The 21,767-nt window shown below is 49.2% G+C and overlaps 1 protein-coding gene across 1 annotated transcript; it reads right to left on the bottom strand.

Annotated features, from left to right (window-relative positions):
• Positions 1 to 1,259: 1,259 nt before the first annotated feature.
• On the bottom strand, positions 1,260 to 20,081 carry NR2E1 (nuclear receptor subfamily 2 group E member 1). Its single transcript, XM_065059681.1, has 9 exons — positions 19,124 to 20,081; positions 13,902 to 14,047; positions 13,066 to 13,153; positions 12,540 to 12,775; positions 11,133 to 11,279; positions 6,179 to 6,275; positions 5,644 to 5,793; positions 5,270 to 5,375; positions 1,260 to 2,706 (listed from the first exon to the last, which is right to left on the bottom strand). The coding sequence occupies exons 1-9, from the start codon at positions 19,146 to 19,148 to the stop codon at positions 2,544 to 2,546; spliced, it is 1,158 nt and encodes a 385-aa protein (XP_064915753.1). The 5' UTR covers positions 19,149 to 20,081; the 3' UTR covers positions 1,260 to 2,543.
• Positions 20,082 to 21,767: the final 1,686 nt, after the last annotated feature.

Here is a 21,767-nt window from a genome sequence, read left to right as displayed (position 1 = left end):
ATGGGTGGTGTTCTCTGCTCTTGAGTTTGCTTTGCAACTGGGCTAGGTCCTGCAGGTAAGAGGATGAGGTACAGGTGTGCACCCATTGCCTTGTCTGCTTTGCAACTGGGAAGAAGCCAGTGTACTGTGTTGTGTCCTCTAGGCTGGGTGGTGTGGGGACTGGGACCACAACATGCTGCAGAGTGCAGGTATCTTGCAGCCTGGATGCAGTTTGTGTTTAGTGCCGCTTCAAGACAGCATCTTGAATCTCACTGAAATTAGTGTTCTGTCATGGGTTCTGCACAGTGCTGGGTTCAACAGCAGAAAATGGTTGGAGGTTATTGCAGGTGCAGTAAGAACACTTCATCAAGCGTTTGTTGGTGTCTTTCTAAGAATGTGTTATGCCCTGTGGTAAATGCATTCTCAAGTGCTCCATGCTAGTTTGTATAAATGTCCAAAGTCTTGTAGTCTATGCTTTGTGTCACCCAACTCATCTAATGACTGATCTTGTGTACTTTTGGTCTGGCTGCCTTGGAAAGGGCAGAATGCACAAATGGAAGAGAGATGGGGTGGAAACTTTTGAAACATTTGAGATTTTGGTGTTTGGAGTTAATGGAGCTAGGGTTTCACTTGTGATCTGTGTTCTTGATGCTAAAAAACAGTGAGCCGTTGATTTGCACTGTGCATTTCCACCACTCATTCTAGTGTGCATGGTTCTTCAGTCACTCATTGCCATATGAACCATATATTTCCCTTCTCCTATTGCCAATTTGTTCTTGTGCATTGGAAGTTGCTTATATCTTTCTTTACTGTGATGACACAATTGGACACCTTGATAAAACCTCAATCCTTTTAATTGAAGCAGTGTTTTTCTACTCATCACCCTTTGTTAGATGCACAATTTACTGATATTAAAAACTGTAGTAATGTGAAACTGAAGATTTATACTAGGTTGGACCTCTGATCTGTTCAGTATTGTGTCTTCGAAAAAGCTCTGTGTCAGCTCCTTGAGAAAGAAACCTTGCAGCAGGTGTATATTTGAATTATGGAAGACAGTTCTATGCGGGACCTCAAAGTCACTTTGCCCCAAGGCAGGATCACTGAAGCTATTCCTTTAATGGCTGTCTAACCTGTTTTTTAAAAGCTCTGATGATGGAGACTACACAGGATCCAAGTTAATCCATTTTAGTAGAGAATATTTCTGTTCCCTAGTAAGTAGGGTACAGTGGAAGAAACTAATACAGAAATAGGACAAGCATTAAAAGAACAGTGGAAAGTAATTTAAATTCAATATATTTTTATTCTTTGTAAATACAATGAGTACAACTTTTTAACTTCACAAATCAGTTAATCCACTTTGTACAGGAAAAGTTTTACTCATTCTATGATAGTCCAAGTGCTGATTTTTCTCAGTGCTAGTTTCTAATAACAAATCAAATTTGAAAAGTACAGCAGCTATCATCTTTAAATGTTTTTTTCTACATTTTTTTATACATCAAATAAGCAGCTTATAATACTGTGTGTGAGAGGGTGTAGGTGAACAAGGCTTCAAAATTAGAACCTGGAGTTTTCTAAAAAGGCATTGTAGACTTTTGGAAATTGTTAGCATTTTATCAGTCAACAACCTTTATTTCTTTGAAATAAAATTCCTTCAATTGATTTTTTTTTTTAATAGTCATTTCACTTCTCTGCACATCTCACTGACAGAGAGTTTGGCCACCGTTGCCTTTGGTTTCACAGCACTGTGCCAACAGGACAGCCAGCAGGTCACTGAAGCAGTCATCTCCACTGTATTTGGTTTTGCTGTTTTAGTCTTCCTCTCTTGACTTGTATCTTTTCAGGGGTGTGTGTGAACATGTGTCTGTGTGTCTGGAAGAAGGAGGAGGGAAGGTTGGGGGGAAGTGTATAAAGCTCTTCTGTCTTTGAGATGTTAACCAAACGAATTGTGGTGATGTCTGCATCAAAGGTCACCAGTTTGTTTTGCAGGAAGAATGGAGCTGCCGTCATAAGCTACTTTTTAATCAGTTCTGAAGGCCACTTCATGATGTATTATAGCAGAAGCAATGTTTTGGTAACCTGGTCTGAAATGTTGCCTATCATTTATAAACATTTTCCCAACGTAAGCTACTTTAAAAACAATTCTGAAGGCCATCGCATCCTGTGTTACAACAGAAGCCAAGTTTGGTCACCCAGTTCCAAATACTGAACAAACCATAGTACCTTCTTTCACATTTTGTCTCGGATCTGCCAGTTAACTGAGAGAAAAGCTGAGTCTTTGTTAACTATGACTGGCATCTGAATTGCCTCCATCCTGTAGTAACAGGAATAGCAGCCAAATTCCAACCACTTTCACTTTTTCTGTAGAACAAAGCATTCTCTCCGTGATCTAAATCACTTTGTTCAGAGCAGCGGAATCATATCTACTGGGGTAATTTTTGTCAATGGGTTTAAAGGCTAAACATTCCCAGGCTTATGCTTCCTGTAGATTTTGTTAGTTGAGGCTTATTCTCCATAGATAAAAGTTCTTCTCAAACTGTCCATCCTGATTGTTTCTTTAAGGTCATTTATATGTCACTGGATTTGTACATATCTGAAAGCAGTCTTGTAATGGGTACATTCCCAATGGTCTTTTTGAAAAACACTTCTTCTATTGTAGATGGACTAATTGAACGTAAAGCTGGTAAAAGCAATAAAAGTTTTCCAAAACGACAGGGTTGTGTGGGATACCTGGGAGAAAGAGAGGGAGAAACATGTTGTGGAACTTTTTAGATATTTTTCCAAATAAAATACTTTACAGAAAAGAATAATATTCAGCAAATTGAACAGGTGGGTGCTACCTGTGTTTTCTACTCATGTGAGTAAGGAGATTGACTCCAAGGAAAACTCTTTTAATGGGGGTTATCAGAATATAGACCAATGTCTGAGTTTTTATTAGCTCCTTTGTTTATTTGGTCAGAGCAGTAGCAATACAGAGACAGGATCCACTCTGACTTGTCCCTCAGATAGCAGCTACATTCTTGATGCAGTTCAGGGAAGGGCTTGACCTATAATGACTACCCTGTCATTTTAAGTGAAGTTTAAACCTGGCCAGATTGTCATGGTAATCATTTTTCCCCTTTTTGTTCCCCTTACACATTGAATACCAATTGACATTTAGAAAGATTTTCTTTGTTGTTGTTAAAGCAGCTGTGGTTTATCCCCAGGTAATGTATTTATGTAATAGGATAGTTTCTATCCTTCCTCTCAGCTTTCAAAGCCAACACAATATAGGATATGTACTCTTAACTGTGCTTACACTGACTTTACACCAGTGATTCTCAAGCCTCTGCTTACAGTGGTGTCCCTGAAAGAAGGGGTGGGTCCTTCAGAGAACCACTCTGCCCTCCCATGTGTCCTGCTGAGAGTGACTCCTCTGAGATCAAAGAAGGCAGGAAGGAAAATTCAAGCCTGAGGATGAAACACAAGCTGAAGCCCTGTCCCATTGGAATCAAATGTGGCAGCCCTGTCAGAGAACTGCACTTTTTTCCTTGTAAAATGTTGTCTTTTACATCAGATACTGTTTAGCCCAGTAGCTAAATATTTCCAGCAATGCAGAAATGCAATGAAAAAGTTGCCGAGCCTGGAATGGAAACCATGACCATGTAAAACTGTTGCTCCCTGGTTTCATCCACCAACACGCCCTGGCTCACTCACAGTCTCCAGGGAGCAATTTTCATGGCAAGACCTTCTGTAAGAACAAGAGGTTGCTATGCGGTGGTTATTCTTTTTGTTCTGAACTAGCCATAACTGGACGCTATTTGCAATTTTGCTCCCACGCCCAGGGCAGACCATTCCCTTTAGTCTATAAACAGAAGTACTTCAGACACTGCTGCCATCTGATCTCTGACACCAAGTTGACTTCTGCTAGACAGAGCTCTTATGAGAGTGGATCCAAGTTTCAGAAGGAAAAAATGGCCCAGAAGTTCTTTGACCACTCCATCTCTCACTGTGCTAGTCTCATGGACCTCCAGTGCAGATAAAGGACTGAGACATGGTCTTTACAAGACCTATCGCAGGTCTCCCCGGGAGTCCTGAACCAGTCAGAGCAGCTGTTGCAGCAGATGTTAGGTGCGTTCTTCTGGCTTTTCCTCTGGTCCATAGGAGGAGTCTACTGGTCTGCTCATAGCCAGCTGTTCTAGAGTGTGGGACTGTGTTTTGCACAGTACATTTCAAGAGTTCCTGGGATTACCCGTGTATACTTTGTGGGATGACAACTACAGCTTTTAATACAGGTTTTAAGATTTTTGTATCCCATGGGGCTTATCCTGAAAGAGACAGAGGGAAATGTATGATTCCCAAACAATTATTCTCATCACTCTGCCATGGCACCAAAATGGGATTCACAAGTTCTGGGCTTTTCATTTCAGCCTGAGAACATACTCAGGGCGGAGTCTTGGAAGAGCCATTTAACTTCCTTGTGTCCCAACCTATGTGCCTGCAAAATGGGATAAATCAAATGAGGAAGTGTATTGGAGATCATGAGTCAAAAGCTCTTATACTGCTGTGAAATGTGATGTTGTTTTGAGCATCACTACTAGCAGTATTTAACTGAATAAAGTGTGGAGGAAAATGTAGCTTTCTGAACCACTAAGTATTTCACAGCAGGTATCACTTCTCAGGAAGGTCTCTCCTTTTACCACATTTCCATTTGTCTGACTAGATTGAGGTACTGGAGCGTGTCCAAAGAAGGGCAATGAAGCTGGTGAAGGGTCTGGAGCACAAGTCAGATGAGGAGCAGCTGAGGAAACTGGGGCTGTCCAGCCTGTAGAAAAGGAGGCTGAGGGGAGACCTGATCACTGTCTGCAACTACCTGAAAGGAGGTTGTAGCATTGAGGGGGTTGGTCTCTTCTCCCAAGTAACAAGTGATAGGACAAGACAAAATGGTCTCAAGTTGTGTCAGAGGAGGCTTCAACTGGATATCAGGAAAAAAATTCTTCAGGAAAAGGGTTGTCAGGCACTGGAACAGACTGCCCAGGGAAGCGGTTGAGTCACCATCCCTGGAGGTGTTTAAAAGACGTGTAGGGACATGTTTTAGTGGTGGACTTGGTAGCTTTAGGTGGACAGTGGACTTGATGATCATAAGGGTCTTTTCCAACCTTTTATATGATTCTCTTCCATCAGGAACCTCCAAATCCCAGCAGGCTGACAGCCCAGTCCCCATTTCAGTCAGTGGCAATGTCACCTCCACTAGAATGAGAGCAGGATTTTACCCCTACACCTGCAAGAAGTACTGAGAGGAGATGCAGCTCACCTGGTATGAATGTAGCTGTTCAGAGTGAGCTGCGCTTCATCTTGAAGGGCTGCTATGGCAGCAGCGTTTCGGAAACTCCTCAGTTCGGAACCACTGTGTGTAGGCACTGGAAAGCAGATCAGTTACTAGTTCAGCTTGACTCTTGGGTGGGTCAGAACAGTTCAGCTACTGCTATTAGTGAAAATTAAACATTCCCATTAGTGCCCCTGCACTCCACTGTCAGCCTTCAAAATACAACACTGACTACTGGAATTCAATACCGGGAAACCTGTTGGATGATATCAAGCTATGTCTGGTTTAAAACATCGTTTTTGCTTTAAAGGAGCAACCTCATAGTTATCAGACCAGAGGAGCAAGAGGTTCTTTCTGCTTACCGGCTTTAAAAGTGACAATGCATTTGAGACAGGCAAATTCAGTAGCATCTAGCCGAAGTTGTCTAAATCTAGCCACAACCTCCTGTAAAGCCTGTATTTCTGAAATAATTTTATTCAGCTTCTGAGAATCTGTATTGTCACCGTTCATGCCTAAAACAGAAAGAGATGAAATAAATAATATTAAAGGCATTTGCTTTATTTTATATTGATTTCTGACAAAATCCTGTGTATCAATATCCACTCTATTGTCACACTTGTCTGTCTGGTTCCATGTAAACTGACTATATTGTATGAAAGTTAATATAAAATCTTCTCTTGGATGATAACAAACACAGTAATTTGCATTTAAATGACAATGCAAGCAGTCATGAATACAACAAAACAACATTATTTGCATTTAAATATAGATTTATAAATGACAGGTATGCTCTATTGTTCACTAGGAATTTGTTATTCTTTACATGTTGTTCTTTTTTCAGTAATGTATTTTTATGGTAATTTTTGTAACAAAGTCATTAAATTGTGCAATTCTTACCCGATACAGCCAGTAGAGTGTTAGCATCAACTGGAATGGCCCATTGTGCTATTCCTAGAACAAACAGTTCTCTCCAAGCATCTTCCAAAAGCATCAGCTGTCATACAATAGATGTACAATATAACATAGTGTATAATTTATAGATTTATAAACAATTTAAATATGTAAATTTCTGTTATTTTAAAAACTGCTTTAAATGCTTGTCATGGTATTTTGCCCACAGCATTCGTTAGCTCTTCTCTTAGCTTTTTGAGAAGGTGTCTAGAAATAAGCCTGTGCATTGCAGAAAAACACTGAGGGCTGGCTCACTGTGCACCATGTTGTGGACCAAAAGGGAGGAGGAAGAGAAAAGGAGAGTGAGAAGTCCAATCCCAGAGAGCTTCCTCACAACATGAAGACTCGCCCGTGTTTCTCAGCACAGCATGGGCTCTCTCCTCCTCTCCCTCAGCACACACACCTGTCCTGGGACAAGCTGGATGAGTGCTCTCCTGTCTCTAGGGATTACCCTCTTTTCCCTCAGGAAGGCAGGATTTGTGAAGAAAAGCCTGGAAAATGTCCTGAAATTACATCACTCGGTAGGGAGCACTGCTTTAGATCACATATGTATCTTTAACCCCTTCCTTACTAAGTAAGTCTTTAGCTCTTGCAAGCACAGCATCTGGACACACATACAGTTTCTCAGTGTCACTTGTTTCCTTGCTTTTTGCTTTTGCCATTTCGTTTCAGAAAACTGAGTATCAAAGCACCTACGCTGACAGGATTATTACTTCTCTGCAGTTTTTGTACATTGCTTGGTTGCATGGAGGATGTGTTTTTCTCTGTTAGGAGGCAATGCCTTTGACTTCTGTGGAGAGGCAGTGGTGCATCTATGAGGAGACGTGACTCCTGGTGATTCAGACCAGGAAAGCCAGAACAGACATGTTTAGTCTTGAGGGCACCTTTGTATTGTTGGCCCAGACCAGCTCTTAAGAGGGGTTTGGAGGGCCTGCAGTTCAGCTAAAGTTCATGGCCTAGATGACATGCTGTGGTGTGTACACATTGCTGGGACGTCATGTCTCTCAACAGAGTGAGAGAGATTTGGAAGGGTGAGAATTGTAATGGACTTAGGAGGGATCATCTGGTGGCTCCATGCAGTGGCAACAGATTGCCCAAAACTCATGCAGAAAAACAGCAAACCACAATTATTAATATTGCTGTGGTTCCTGAAAGTATCAGCAACTTAGCTTCTTAGGAAAATAGGAAGGAAGGTATTTTAAGACTATAAAGGCTTTGCAAAAGGAAGAATGAAGTAAAAAAAAAATACATCTCAACAGATGAACTGTGATTTCCTTGGAATCAGATATGTGAAAATAATAGATGATACAGAAAGCATACAATAAGAGTGGATCCTTTAGCTATGTGCCGACTCTTAACAGTATTATGCATTTTAAACCAACCTGTTCCAATTGGAATGGGAAGAAGAGTCTCAGAGTCTCTGCTCTCACCTTGTCACTGCAGGCTTATGCTTATTTTGTGCCTTTTTGTGCTATGTGCTTTGCAGAACTTCTATATAACTTGACTAAGGAAATTGTGGTGGGAAAATATTTCCGTCTCTGTGTATAAATACTGTTTGAAATAATCACCTTGGATTTTACGGTACTGGAGTCTGCCCAGATCATTGCACAAAATATGGAGGGGCAAGGGGCCCTGGGGTGCAGTGCCCATCTCAGCTCTGTTCTAATAGCTGCTGAACCTGCTCATTATTCTCCCAACTGCTGCTGCTTGCAAACTCAGCCCCTCCTCTGGATAATCCTGCCTGATGGATGTGCAGGTTTCTACATGACATAGGAAATGATTTGCCAGCCTTTCATTTGCTTTTGTAAAACTTTTTTTGTCATTTATTCATGCAGATACAATGGTAATGGGTGGTGGTTCCTTGAAGATATCAATTTCATATATTCTTTCCCACTAAGTCTTTAAAGTCAGAAGACTTTAGAAATGAGAGACTATTCCAATAGCTGAAGCTTTCTTCATGCCTATGCATAAGTCTGTAAAACCACCAATTAAAATAATTCATGCTGAAGTCATACACAGCCCTCTTTCTTCAAAGAAACAAGAAATACTAGGCTTTCTGAAGGACTGTTTTTTGCTTCTTAATCAGCCTCATCCTGTTAGTACAACCTTTTGTTGGTGACCTACACTGGGCCAACCTGTCTTACAGACAAGCTGGGCAGGTGTGCAGGCCAGCAGAACTTGAAGCATGGAGTTTTTGTTGTGTGGTTTCAAATCCACGATGGGATTAGCTCTATGGAGCTGGGGAAGGAATACAGCCTCTGTTTTACCAAAGGCGGTAACACATCAATCCTCAGACTTGTATTTTGTCAGCTAATTGTTTTCAACTTATTTCCTTGCCTTTGAGATGAAACTGTCACAGAGTCCTGGAATCACAATGCATTTGCCTTTTTTGGGGAAAACAGAACAAAAGCAAAATCCAGGAGAAGGTTTTAGTCTCTCCTCAGGCAGACGTCAGGGATACAAAAAGAGAAATGCAGACATTTACAGCTGGGCCATTGTCAAATTAAATAATGCAATGGCGCTATTATAAAAATCAACTGTCTGATTATTCATGAAATAAGGTGATTAAAATCAGAGTTATTTCTTCTCCAGCTCTCCTAAATATGACAAGGGAATCATGCAGAAAGAGGCCCAGGTCAAAGCTGTAGAGCTGAACAGCTCTGAGTTGTGAGGAAGCTGGCTTGCATTGAGATACAGCAAGTCAAGGTGCTGTTAAGGAAAGGCTGGGATTTTAATACGTAATTTGCTAACGTGAGTCCCTGATGTGAAAGTGAAAGAGGAAGTGAGTTATTTAAATAGGAACATTCTGGTATCTGTGCTGTCTCAGGCATGCTTGGTCATGAGTAATGGAGGCTGCCCTTGCTCCCAAATCCTGCTGCCCCCTCCTCTGCACAATAACAGAGACGACCTTGTGGGAAACGAAGTGGAGCACCTCCCTTATGAAGAAAGGCTGAGGGAGCTGGGTCTCTTTAGTTTGGAGAACAGGGGACTAAGGGGGGACCTCATTAATGTTTATAAATATGTAAAGGGTGAGTGCCATGAGGATGGAGCCAGGCTCTTCTCGGTGGCAAACAATGATAGGACAAGGGGTAATGGGATCAAGCTGGAACACAAGAGGTTCCGCTTAAATTTGAGAAAAAACTTCTTCTCAGTGAGGGTGACAGAGCACTGGAACAGGCTGCCCAGGGAGGTTGTGGAGTCTCCTTCTCTGGAGACATTCAAAACCCGCCTGGACATGTTCCTGTGCGACCTCACTTAGGTGTTCCTGCTCCAGCAGGGGGATTGGACTAGATGATCTTTTGGGGTCCTTTCCAATCCCAAACATACTGTGATACTGTGATACCCAGTTTACATCAAATGAAGCCTTCCCCTTAGGGCTCTCCTGTGGACCTCACTGGTCTAGAGAAGGACTCAGCCTCTTCCCACGTGTTGAGGCTCCTGCTGAAGTGACGCACTTTCTGTCAGCCCCGATATTTGGGCCCATTTCTTTGGTTGCTTCATGAGCAGGAGTAGCAGCAGCAGAAGACAGCATGTGAGAAGAACATGCTGCACTGGGACCACCGTTTTCCTAGCGGTGTGTGTAACCTCCTGGGCCCTGTCTCATTGCTCCCCTAATGGTCACTCCACAGCAGCACTGCAGCCAGAGCTGAGCAGCATCCCCCTTTTTCTATTTTCACAACAGGGATTTCAAAAACATGGGTCTGGTGCTAGAACAAGAACATTTAAGTGTGCCTTAACTTTATATCACCTTGTCAGCATCATGATTTACCTTTAGGTAGAAAACACTATTGGTTTCCTAAGAAGCCCTTCTCTTTCAATTCAAAATACATATTTGCATATCAACTGCAACACTTGTAACATGCATCCGTGGAAAGGAACTAGTTCCTCTGCTGACTGCGATGCAACATCTAAGGCACAACATTTCTAGTTACCATTTCAGGAAATTAGCTCACTCATATCAAAGTATTAGACACCTTTTATGATTGGAGCTTTGTGTAGATTTTTCCCCTTTCATTTTATAATTATGTGATTACTTTTTTTTAAATTAGTGCATTATACAAAGCACACTGAGTCCTCATCAAGAATCAAGTCATTAAGAAATTCCTTTAGCTCATATGGTTCACATATGATTTACCTGAGGCAAAGGCAAATTGTCATAGAGGAAAACAAGACAAATTAAGGAAGGTTTTAATTAATGGTGAAAAATGTTGGGGGCCTGCCAAATTGTGATGTAATGTAAGTTCATTGAAGCCAACATGAATAAGAAAAAATGTTGGCTGTGTAAATGAAAGAGGAGAGGAGAGGAGAGGAGAGGAGAGGAGAGGAGAGGAGAGGAGAGGAGAGGAGAGGAGAGGAGAGGAGAGGAGAGGAGAGGAGAGGAGAGGAGAGGAGAGGAGAGGAGAGGAGAGGAGAGGAGAGGAGAGGAGAGGGAGTGGGAGAGGGAGAGGGAGAGGAATGGTCTTTGGAAAACACCTTGGTCTTATCCTGTGGCTGCCTGCTTAACTAAACACTTCTTGTCCCAAAATAGCAAAGTAGGTTGCTGTTCCCCTTTTTATGGAGGGGAAAGTTGTCCCACCAGTGGCGAAGCAGTTTTGACATGCTAAGCTTGGTCTGCAGCCTGGTGACTTTTCCTCTAGGACTTGTCCTCCCATAATATTTGCTTTATATTAGATTTTTTCTGGGTTGATTTTAGTTTCCTTCATGAAATAACAGTTGGAGGAAAACAGTTTCTAAATCTGTATTTTCAGGACAGACCAAAACTCTGCCCTGAACTTCAGAACTGCTGAAGTCCATTACAGATTTAAAGATCTAGAGCTTAAGGTTCAGGACCCAATCTGAGCTCTGAGCCTTCTTTAACAGGCAGGCCAGGCCAATGCCACTCCCACCGCAGATGCCTTACCTGATCTTGTAAGGACAAGGTGGAGAAGGCTGGGACACTCTTGGCCCACTTGATGCTCATGAACAGAAGTCTGGCTGCTGACTCGCAGACGGATTCGGTGGCCACTTCATAGAGATACATAGGGGTACCGTTGACTTCATGTGGGTACTAATGTCAAAAAGAAAATAAAGCAATACAATGTCACCAGGGCAGCCTGGTCTTCCTCTCCCCTACAGCAGCCATTCAGCGCATCGTGCTCATGCCCAATACAGAGTGTGCACTCTCTTATTCGGCAAGCAGAGGGCATTGCTGTCAGTGAACCCACTCTAAACTGCTCTCTGCCGCTCATCCATGTGGATGAACAGAAACAGTTCTCTGGGAGAGGCTGAAGGGAGAATGAGATTCTTACATGAGGCGAAAAAAAATTACCAAAATGCAATGTCATCCTTTGCCCTGTTACACAATAACACAGCTCTGGTAGCAGAGTTAGAAGAATACAAATTGGATTAAGACTTTGTGATTTGTAACCTATGCTTCAGAGGCTGATTTAGCACTCCAGGCTTGCTCAGCAAATCAATAAACACTGATTTCACCTTACCCTTCGTCTAACTCCCTGACCACAGCAGGCTGTAAGCAGATGCGCAGAGCTAAGCATAACTACATGAAGGGTGTGTAGTGTTGGAATGGAGTTACATTTTCAAGCATGTGCTGTTTTCTTATTAAATAATTTCTGAATCAGTATTTTCCACAATTATAACATAAGACTGTATGTTGTGAATATGTTCATGATGGATTCTGCCAAGCTACCAACTCTAACTGGAGAACTATTTAAGTTTTTTCTTCTTTGATTTTCTAGGTGCTCTAAACAGGCAAAATGCCATTGCAAATGGGTTGATGAAAAACACCACCTAATGGCTAATTCCTGTGCAGTTGAGGTCAGAGCAGGGCTTCCATTGGGCTGCTTAGGAAATGTCACAGCCAAGAAGCACAGAGCAAGCTTAAACATGTTTATATCTGTGGACAAGCTGCAGACTTTGGTCAGTACATATAGTACTTTCTGGACTACACTGCTGTGGACATGGGCATTTTTCTTAAGAAAACTCAGTGACTGCAGCTCATCCTAGTGAAACAAGGTTTAAAATTGATTTGTGGATGGCCTCCAGGCAGGAGGAGCACTTCTGCAACCACATGGGGGTAAAGACGTGGGAGAGGCAGGGTTTGTATGGAGTAGGTTATGAGTCGGTCCTTCTGCGTACCTCTTCTGCAGAGGCCCTCTTACCCCTTGCACCTCATATCTTCAGAGCTTTTAGGGACATAACAGAAGAGTCCCCACCACAACCTGCGAGGCCTCAAGCCTTGCTCTTTGCCACATCTACCCTAGAGCAGCAAGGGTCTGCAGGTGTGCCAGGTGCCAGGGCAGTGGCTGACCTTTGGAGTGGGCTGTGCCAGGCCCACCAGAGTCTGCCTCTCAGGGGTGCTAGCAACGGCAGCTAGCTCCAGGCCATGGGGCTCCAGCTGGGACACGGCGGTGAAGAAGGCGGGTGCCGGCAGGGCGGCAGCAGGGAAGTGTGGGGCACCACCGCTCTCTTCCTTGTGCCCGCGGAAGTAGAGGGCCACCTGCTTCCGTATTGTCGAGGTCCGAGGGCCCCGCTCGTGTTGCACTGCTGCAGGGCACAAAGCAGAGGCAAGGGAGTCACCGTGGGGTCCCACACTGGGTACCCCACGTTGCTTGGCTGGGCTTCCCTCCCTCCTTGCAATTTTTCAGGGCTGGCCTCACATCCCGCACCCAGGGGGTATCTCGGACTAAACGGGCGAGGCTGCCACAGGATGGGGGGGTCAGTAGGGTCCCTGAGTGGGAGAGCCTGCAGCGACACACCGTTCCCCAGTTCAGAATAAGGCCCGGCTCCCTCCTGCCACCCCATCACCCCAGCCCCGGGAGAGGTGGAGCAGGTACCGTCTTTGTTCATGTTGACCTCCAAGCACTTCTTCAGCCGGCAGGCCCGGCACTGATTCCGGTGCGTCTTGTCCACCGGGCAGCCTCCCTGCAACACAGGCAGCCGTCGGGCCGGGGGGAGCAGCGCACTCACCCCGCCGGACAGCGGCGGCGGGATGCACGGAGGCGGCCGCCTCTGGGTGCTCCAGGGGGAACTGGGCCGGGGCGTGGGAGGCCGGGCCGGGCCGGGGGTCTCGGCCCCGCGGCGGGGCGGGCCGGGCTGCATTCAGCACCCGAGACAGCGACGGCGGCACCGCCCCCTCGGGCCACCCCGGGCCCCTGCGCCCCCCGCCGCGTCCCCAGCCCCGCATCCCCGCGGGGACAGTCCGGGGCTGGGAATGAGCACAGCCGGAGGGGGAGGGGTAAAAAGCAGAGCTGCCGCCGCCTGGGCGCAGGTGCGACCCGCCGAGGGTGGAAATCGTGTTGGTTGCCAGTCGACCGGCTATGGCTTGTGGCTTACCGGGGAGCTGCCCCTCTCTTGCCTGGTGTAATCAGCCGATGAACTGGCTGCACGCCTCCCCACGCCGTCACCCCCGCTCCTTCCTTGCGCATTATCCCTCATCCTCCCCTGCGGGCTGCGGCCGCAGGGCCCGGGGTGGGGGGACGTGCTGGAGGGAGGAGGGCTGGGACATTCAGCACCCGGCCTCGGCCGGGTAGAGAAGGAAGGTGGTGGCTGTGTGGCAGCTGGATCTTATTGCTACGGGTGTTTCTGTTGACGGGGAGGGCAATACTGGGCCCTGGGGGGAAAAGAAGGGTAAGAGGTGCAGACGCTGAGGGGGCTGCGCTGCGGCTGGTACCTGATTTCCCGATTTGCAAACATAGGTCCTATTCCTCCTGATGCTCCGCTTGAAAAATCCCGAGCACCCATCACAGGCGTAAACCCCATAGTGTTTCCCGGAGCTGCGATCCCCACACACTTTGCAAGGGATGTCTAAAATGCGACCTGAAAGCAGAGAAGGGAGAGAGGGAGCGCTCAGCAATCTGACCTCCGGAGGGATTAGCCCCAGAGCCGCAGTACAAGCAAATAATGAAGTGATTTTATAGCCAACTTTCTTTTCCTTGAGCAAGTGTCAGTTTTCTACAATGAGCATTATTCATGCCCCACTACGTTTATTTGGATCTTCTATAATCGCCAAGACCCATTTTGGAAGGGAAGATTACAGCAGCGGGAGCAACAGACTTGCCCGCTAGAAGTGGGGATGCGGGTGGGGTGAAACAACCTGGTGGGGGGGCGGGGGGAGGCGCGGCGTTTCCCTCGCTTTCTGGCGCTCGGCAAACAGAGGACTGCACTTTCCCTGGGCGGGAGAGCGGTCAGGAGACCGAGGCACAGAATAAACAAAAACAAAATAACATGACCAGGATGACAAATAACCTACTCTCCCGCGCAGCAACCCCAGGGAAAGGGGCCTGGTTCCTGCCACAGACGAGCCATGCCGTTTTCTTCACCCCAAAACCTGCAGCAAAACTTTCCGCCTCGCCTTCGTGCGCGGAGGCGGGTGCGGACTGCGGGCGGGATGCGGCGCGGGGCTGCCTGTGCACCGACTATGACTAGAATTGCAAATGCTCTGAGGATGATGTAAAAACCTGAACAGAGTTTATCGCAGCCTAGTTCAAGAAACGCGCCAAAACCCCTCTCGGCTTTTGCCTTTTTCTCGGGTTTTACTCTTCTCATCTTTTTTTTTTTTTTTTTCTTCATCTTTTCTTTTCTTTTCTTTTCTTTTCTTTTCTTTTCTTTTCTTTTCTTTTCTTTTCTTTTCTTTTCTTTTCTTTTCTTTTATTTTCTTTCTTCTCTTTTCTTCTCTTTTCTTCTCTTTTCTTTTCTTTTCTTTTATTTTATTTTCTTCTCTTTTCTTTTCTTTTCTTCTCTTTTCTTTTCTTCTCTTTTCTTTTCTTTTCTTTTCTTTTCTTTTCTTTTCTTTTCTTTTCTTTTCTTTTCTTTTCTTTTCTTTTCTTTTCTTTTCTTTTCTTTTCTTTTCTTTTCTTTTCTTTTCTTTTCTTTTCTTTTCTCCTTTTCCTTTTCCTTTTCCTTTTTCTCTTCTCTTCTCTTCTCTTCTCTTCTCTTCTCTTCTCTTCTCTTCTCTTCTCTTCTCTTCTCTTCTCTTCTCTTCTCTTCTCTTCTCTTCCTCTTCCTCTTCCTCTTCCTCTTCCTCTTTCTCTTTCTCTTTCTCTTTCTCTCTCTCCTCTTATATTTTTTTTGCCTTCGATTCTCTTCGATTCTCGTTTCTTTCTTTTTCTTTTCCTCTACCTCAAACATCCTTCTTTCCTCCTACCACAACTTACGCTGGAGATTCAGTGCCTCTCACCAAACCTTAGTCTTCAAACTCCGACGGAAAGCGCTCGGAGCCGCTATCTTTGTTAAGAAGTAATTTAGGGAGAGCCCCGGCTGCGGGTGGGTAAGAAGAAGGGAAGGGGGAAGGCGGCAGCGTGTGATGCGGTGCGGAGCGCTGTTGGGGGGGCGGTGGGGGAGGGAACAGGCCGCAGGAGCTCCTCTCGCTCCCTAGAGAATTTAGGAACCCGAGATATTTTCAGACATGTCTACGCTAAGGCTCTAAGACAATGCCTGCTGGCAGACAATAGGGACATTAGATAAAGTGTTAACTTAATGATTTTGCCCATTGAAACTCGTTTGACTGCCTCCAATGAGCACAAGCTGCCAGCTTCTCCCCTAAATGAAACCCGACAGCTGCTATACACAACACGGCGAGAGGGACGGGGATTAGGTTAGGGACTGAGAGAGGGAGGGGTGGCGGAGGGAGGGTGGGAGGGAGAGAGGTTAAAGAATAGAAAACTTTTACGCAATTAATAAGGAGCGCAGCTAAAGAAAGCCCCCCCCGCCCCACTGCCTGCGAGCAAGCCGCGGCTTTGGAGCTGCAGGTAGGCGCCCGTGAGGAGGGCTGAGGCCAAGGCACGGTTTCTGGGAGTGTGTAATTACAAGCCCTCCTTGCCACCTGCCTATTGGGGCACCAGTGACCCGTCAAAAAGTGTAGCATGGGAATTCGGATATCGCACAATGCCAACGGAGGAAAGCGCTCGACTTCCCTCTCCAGCCCTTAGCATCCACGGGGAGAGAGAGGGTCCACACGCACGCACACAAAGGAGGAGGAGGAGGGGCAGGCTGGGGGTGGGGGGAGAGACACTGAAGCGGTACGTGCAGCGGCGGTGCATCCCGGTGCAGAGCCCGGCACGGCCGCGCTGCCCCCGCGCACCCCGGCCCGCCGCCGGGACCCCTCCCCGCTCTCCCTTCCCTCAGCAGCCGACCCCAGCACCCGGGCCCGCCGGAGAGCCGCCGCCCGGGGCACCGGGCAGCCGCGGGGGTCCCCGCTTCCCCGGCTGGCCGGCGGCGAAGGGGTCGCCGGCGCTAGAAGGCAGAGAGGAAAGAAACTTGGGTTGATTTTACAGAACAGTTTTATCGGGCCGGATTTGAAGTTCGGGAGCCGCTTTTAAAACATCATGTGTATTATATATATATATACATATCCACACCATGCATCTAAACATATGTTCCATATGTTATTTACACAGCCACATATTCCATGTTTAAAACCCGAGCGTCTGGAGCATCTCGCCAAACCCAAATAACCACGTTTCCAGACGGCGAAGCGGCGCAGCCTGTTCGATCAGCTCCGCGGCTCCCGACGAGGAGACGAACACGGAGAGGGGACACGATGCAGGGAGCGGCTGGAGCCCCCCTCCCCGGTCTGCTGGGGGGCCGCCCCGTCCTGCCGCCCGCCCGCAATCCCGGCCGCGCTCTGCACCCCTCCGCCACCCCCATCTTCAACCCGCGGAGGCTGTTATGAGAAAACTTTCGTGCAGGGCGAAGTATGAAATACGCGGACAGGGAAGAGGCAGGGCGGGGGGTGGGAAGAGAAAAATGTAAGCTTGACACGGGGTCATGAGATAACTGATTAACTCTGTTTAAAAGCGCGCCGGTTCCCCGAGGTACCGCTTCGTCTCAGAAGTTTAGCGCTAAGAAAATGGGATTTCTGTTCAGCTGGGAAACCGTTTTGAACATCCCACGACAGGGGGTCCTTGGGGGCTTTTTTTGTGTGTCATAATTGCTTAAAGGATATATGGCAGCCCCGATTACTGTAATTACCATCAGAGGCTGTTGAAAGAAGTTAGTCTGGGCTCGGGGGACGGCGGGACGGGGTCTTGTTACCACCCAGGCAGACATCGCAGTTGACAGCGCTAGACGCCCACCGGCGGGCAGAAAAGCCAGGCTGGATCCCCCTGGCCCAGGAGTCCCCGAGACCCCTAGAACGGGCTCCCAGGCCCCGATTCAGCCGGTCGGGCTTCTGCATGCGCAGCCGAGGCCGACTGGGCTCGGGCCCCGGCCAAGGACAGTTCTCGCATGTCCCCAACCCCGCGGGGCCTGGCCGGGCTGGGCCTGGAAGTCCTTTTCGGGCGGTCCCCGGGGGCCTGGGAGGGGGACGGAATCAACAGTCAAAGCAGTGGCGGTGGTCGGGGGTCGCCCAGCGCCGTTCGTCCGGAGGCCGCGGTCCAGCCTAGCGGATTTTCTCCTCGCAAAATGTCTCCGGCAGAAGCTCTGCCGTCCTTTGGAGACTAGGCTCTCCGTCCCTTCCCGCCCCTTTACCGACACTCAGAAATTGCCTGGCGCTCCGACAACGTCCCGGCGCGGCTGCCCATGGGCCCGATCCCACTTCGTCTCCTCTCACACTTACCGGGCAGTCTGGGGAGGTCAGCCGGCGGCAACCAGCCCCTCCCGCCGCCGCTTTTTCCGACGCTGCCCACTTCCCCTCCGCCGGTTATCACATCGACCGCTGCCCTACTACTATTTTTTTTTTTCCCCTGGGGTTCTGGCGCAGAAAAAGTGCCTCCCTCAGTCCCACGGGGGAAGAAAGCAAGCCAAACCCACGGCGAAGCAGCGGCAGCTCGGCCGTAGCGCTGGGCCTCCGCCGGGCTCCGCGCCGCCCGCCTCTTCCACGCGCGACGTCCACGCCGTGGTCCCCCCCTGGTCCCCGGCCCCGCCGCCGCTGACCCCCGGTTTCCTGGCCCCCGAGGACAAAAGGCGGACCCAGGTCAAAATAATGGAACTCAGCGGCAAGGAGAAGGCCGCGGGGCAGCGGGGGGCGGCCGGTGGCAGGTACCGCAGCCGGTCCCTCCCGGCTCTCCCTCCCTTTTTCCGCCGCTCCGCAACCCTGGGAGCTCGCCTGAGCGCAGAGGAAATAACTGTCCGATCCATCACTTGTCAGACATTAAATTGGATTGGGTATTTTTCCCCCGCTTTGTTACTGACTCCATCCATACTAGAAACTCCGAAAGTCCTATTGGGATTATACGGATTGAGCCATTCTGTAAGAGCGGTTAGTCATGCTTTAAATTCCCCAGTTATGAGGTGCATGGATTTTGGATTAAGGAAAATGTGACTTTTAAGTTGTTTCTGCTTTCCTCGTTGCAGGATTATTTGTTGTAACTGGAAATGGTGTGCAAAGTATTGCATTTAAATCCTCCTTCAATAGAGTTGCTTACGCGATTCCGTGTAACTGAGTGACCGGAGTTTCAAACTCTTAAAAATAAATTATTCTGTCGCAGTAGATTGCATGAAGTCCGTGAGAAAAGCAGCACGTCTCACCTCTCTAATGGCCTTTAAACCCAAACGTTCACCCCTCCGCCTCAGTACTGGAGACTTGCAGACAACTACCCGCGCCCAGGCTGGACAAGCCCCCTCCCCGTGGCCGGAGGAGCTGCCTTTCCCGGAGATTGCTTCCCCCGGGCTCCTTCCCCGGTTCCCTGCGCGGAAAGCCGGTGCGGGCAGCTGGAAAGCGGCTTATTATGAGTCCCGGGCCCAAACTCCGCCGGGGCAATTCCGAGCCTACGTTTTCATTTCACTCCGGATGGAAACACACACTTCTTTTTTAATGGGGAGGGGGGGGGATGCAAACCCAAACCACAACCCCCCCTCCTCTTCCTCTCCCTCCCCTCCACCTCCCGCCCCCCAGGCCAGGCTGCAGCCGGTCTCAGAAAGGCTGCTCGAAGTCTCCACCGCATTATTACCCACTTGTTGATCCCGCCGGCTTGCTCATGCTCGAAGCCCCCGGGAGTCGTTAAACTCGGGGCGAAGTGTCGGCGCCGGGGCGAGGCGGTGCGGGCCCCCCACCCCGCCGGCGCGGCGGCTCCACGGGGCAGGTGCCTCCCTCGGGCGCTCACTGATGGCTCCGCCGCGGGGCCCGGCACATCCTCGCCGCTGCCCTGTTCCCCAGCGATGTCCTCCCGAGGGACAGGTACACAAGGCGGGGACGCGGCGAGGCGAGGGAAAAAAAAAAAAAAAGGGTCAAAAATTAAAAAAAAAAAAAAGAAAAAAAAGAAACGAAATCGCACAAAGTCGGCGGCCGCTCGCTGCACCCCTGAGAACAGATGTTTTTGGGACCCCGGAAGGGTGCAGGGGGGTGCGAGTGTGCTCGCCACCGCGCTCCTGGAAGGCGAGCGAGAGCCACAGCAGCCAGGACAACAATGAGACGAAGGAGAAGGTAGGATGGGGAGCGGGGCTCTGCGCCGAGCGCTTCGGTGCAGCGAGCAGGGAGATCAGAGCCTGGAAGAATAATGGAAGGGGGGAAAAGGCGTCAGAGGAGGCTGTCTCTGCCCCTCAGAAACTGAATGGTATAAAAAGGGAAAGGTTTCCAGAAGTTCATTACACTGGCTGACTTTGCGCTTTGAGCTCCAGGCTTCGGCCCCTATAATATCGGCAGAGAGGCTGTGACAGGCAGCGGCGGGGAGGGGAGAGGGACGCCCCTTGCCCACTGAGCTTCCCTTGCTTTACCCCCAAATCCTGCCGCCGCGTGACGTCACCCTGAGCTGGAAGGGGAGGGGGCAGGGAGGGGGTTAAATGCTAATGATATTAATGAACCCCCGAGCAGCTTCCACACAAAATGCAGCGGCTGCCGAGACGATTCCGCCTCCTCACTCGCCTTGTGCCCTCGCTATCAGAAAAAGGCACCCTCGCCAATACCCCCGCCCCCGCCAAAAAAAAAAAAAAAAGAAAAAAAAATCAGAAAGAACGGATCAAGATCCCGCTTATTTTGCATCTTATTCATGGAGAGGTGGGGCCCGCCGGCGGTTCGCCCCTGCCCTTGCCCTTGCCCCGGCCCGGGCAGCGACTGTGCTGGCAGCCGGCGAGGGCAGCGGGGGAGCTGGCCGGGGCTGCGGGACGAGCCGAGCCGGGTTGGGCTGCCAGCCTTCCTGCCGCCGGCCGGACCTCCCTCTTGCCGCGGGAGCCGGTGGCTGGCACGGGGGAATCCGCGGCGGGCTGGCTCCTGGAAGCGCACGGCGGGCTGAGTAGGGAAGCAGGGCGGCAGGGTTGTTTTCACCCTCACGAGGAGCGAGTAATGTTCTGCCCTGTCTTAGCCTGGAAAACCTCCGCGTCTTCCAATGCCCGGAGCCGGAGTGGCCTCCGCCTGCCGCCCGCTCAGCCGACCCAGCCCTGCCCGGTACCGAGCACCGCCGGCACCGCCGAGCTCAGCCCCCTGGCCGGCGGCTCCCGATTTCCCTCTCCCCGACGCCTGGACTTGTTGCACGGCGACGGTGCAGCGTGCCCGTCCGCAGCCGGGGGTCACTCCTCCTGCTCCCCACACTGGGCCCGGCTGGCGGGCACCCACGCCCCTGCCCCTGGGGGACTGAAGAGGGCCCCGCTTGCCCCGCAGGGGTGCTCTGACCCCCGGGCACCGCCGACCTCGCCGCGTCTCAGCAGCTCGCCCCCGCGAGTGTCCCCGCAGCGCTGCCGGGACCGGGGCGCAGGGGGGAGGCGAAGGGCCAGAGTTAGGACCCCTTCCCAACTCAACAGCTCTGGTTTCACCGAGAAGCTGCCGAGCTCTCCCAGTCCTGTTGGAAATGCGTTTGTGAGATGGGAGTGGATAGAGCAACCCAAGGGTGGAGAGAGGTGTGCGTCTGGGAAGGGAAGAAAGAAAATTTCTCCTGCAGATGGAAGCTGAGGTGGGTAATGGCATCAGGAAGCAGAGCCATCAGATGCTGAGGAGCTTGTGAAGCCCTTGGATGTCCCTTGGTCACTCTTTTATCGTTCCCAGCACTGATGCTAGATGTGAATGCACCTCGACTGACTTCTACCTTGCTGGTTGTGATCCTAGGGCAATGTGGTGCTCAGCCCTGTCCCAAACATGCTGTCCCTGTCCTTCCACCTTTCTGTCCCAAGTCACGGGTGATTCCTCTTGTGCATATACCAAACCTGTGTCACAGGGCTGCATGACTCTGGACAGCACTGGGTTCCCAGTGACTTTCTGCTCTCTGGTCTCCATGGGACCAGTGCATCCAAGGCACAGAAGGAAGCCTCGAATCAGGACAAGCCTGGTCCTGCCTAACACTGAGGGGGACTGTCCAGAGGGCTGGGAAGTTGCTCAGGGAGATCCCAGAAAGCAAAGAAATTGGTGGATCAGGGAACACAAATGTATTTTCACTTCAAATCTGCTTCTAGGGATGCAGGAAAAAGTTCAACTCCTTAAGCAACATTCAAAGCAACAGGGAAGGAGATGACCATGCTGTATTAGCGGGGCTTGGTGGCCAAAACAAAGAGAGGCGATTAAATGGCAGTAAGGCACAAACTTGGCCCTGGGCACTCCCTGCACTGGTGAGGCAGATCTCTGACCCTACAGCAGCCACAATCCTTTGCCCTGTAAACTCAAAGCCACCTGAAA

Source organism: Columba livia, chromosome 3 (genome assembly GCF_036013475.1).
Source record: "Columba livia isolate bColLiv1 breed racing homer chromosome 3, bColLiv1.pat.W.v2, whole genome shotgun sequence".
Classification (NCBI taxonomy): domain Eukaryota; kingdom Metazoa; phylum Chordata; class Aves; order Columbiformes; family Columbidae; genus Columba; species Columba livia.
This window is presented reverse-complemented; position numbering and strand designations above follow the sequence as displayed.

Excerpts from the sequence above, each read along its gene's own strand:
- NR2E1 (XM_065059681.1), bottom strand. The coding sequence starts at position 19,148 with ATGAGCAAGCCGGCGGGATCAACAA. Across the intron at positions 12,776-13,065 it reads GGTCAACATGAACAAAGACG|CAGTGCAACACGAGCGGGGC; the intron begins GTACCTGCTCCA and ends TGTGCCCTGCAG. Across the intron at positions 5,376-5,643 it reads CATTGTCACTTTTAAAGCCG|TGCCTACACACAGTGGTTCC; the intron begins GTAAGCAGAAAG and ends TCTGCTTTCCAG.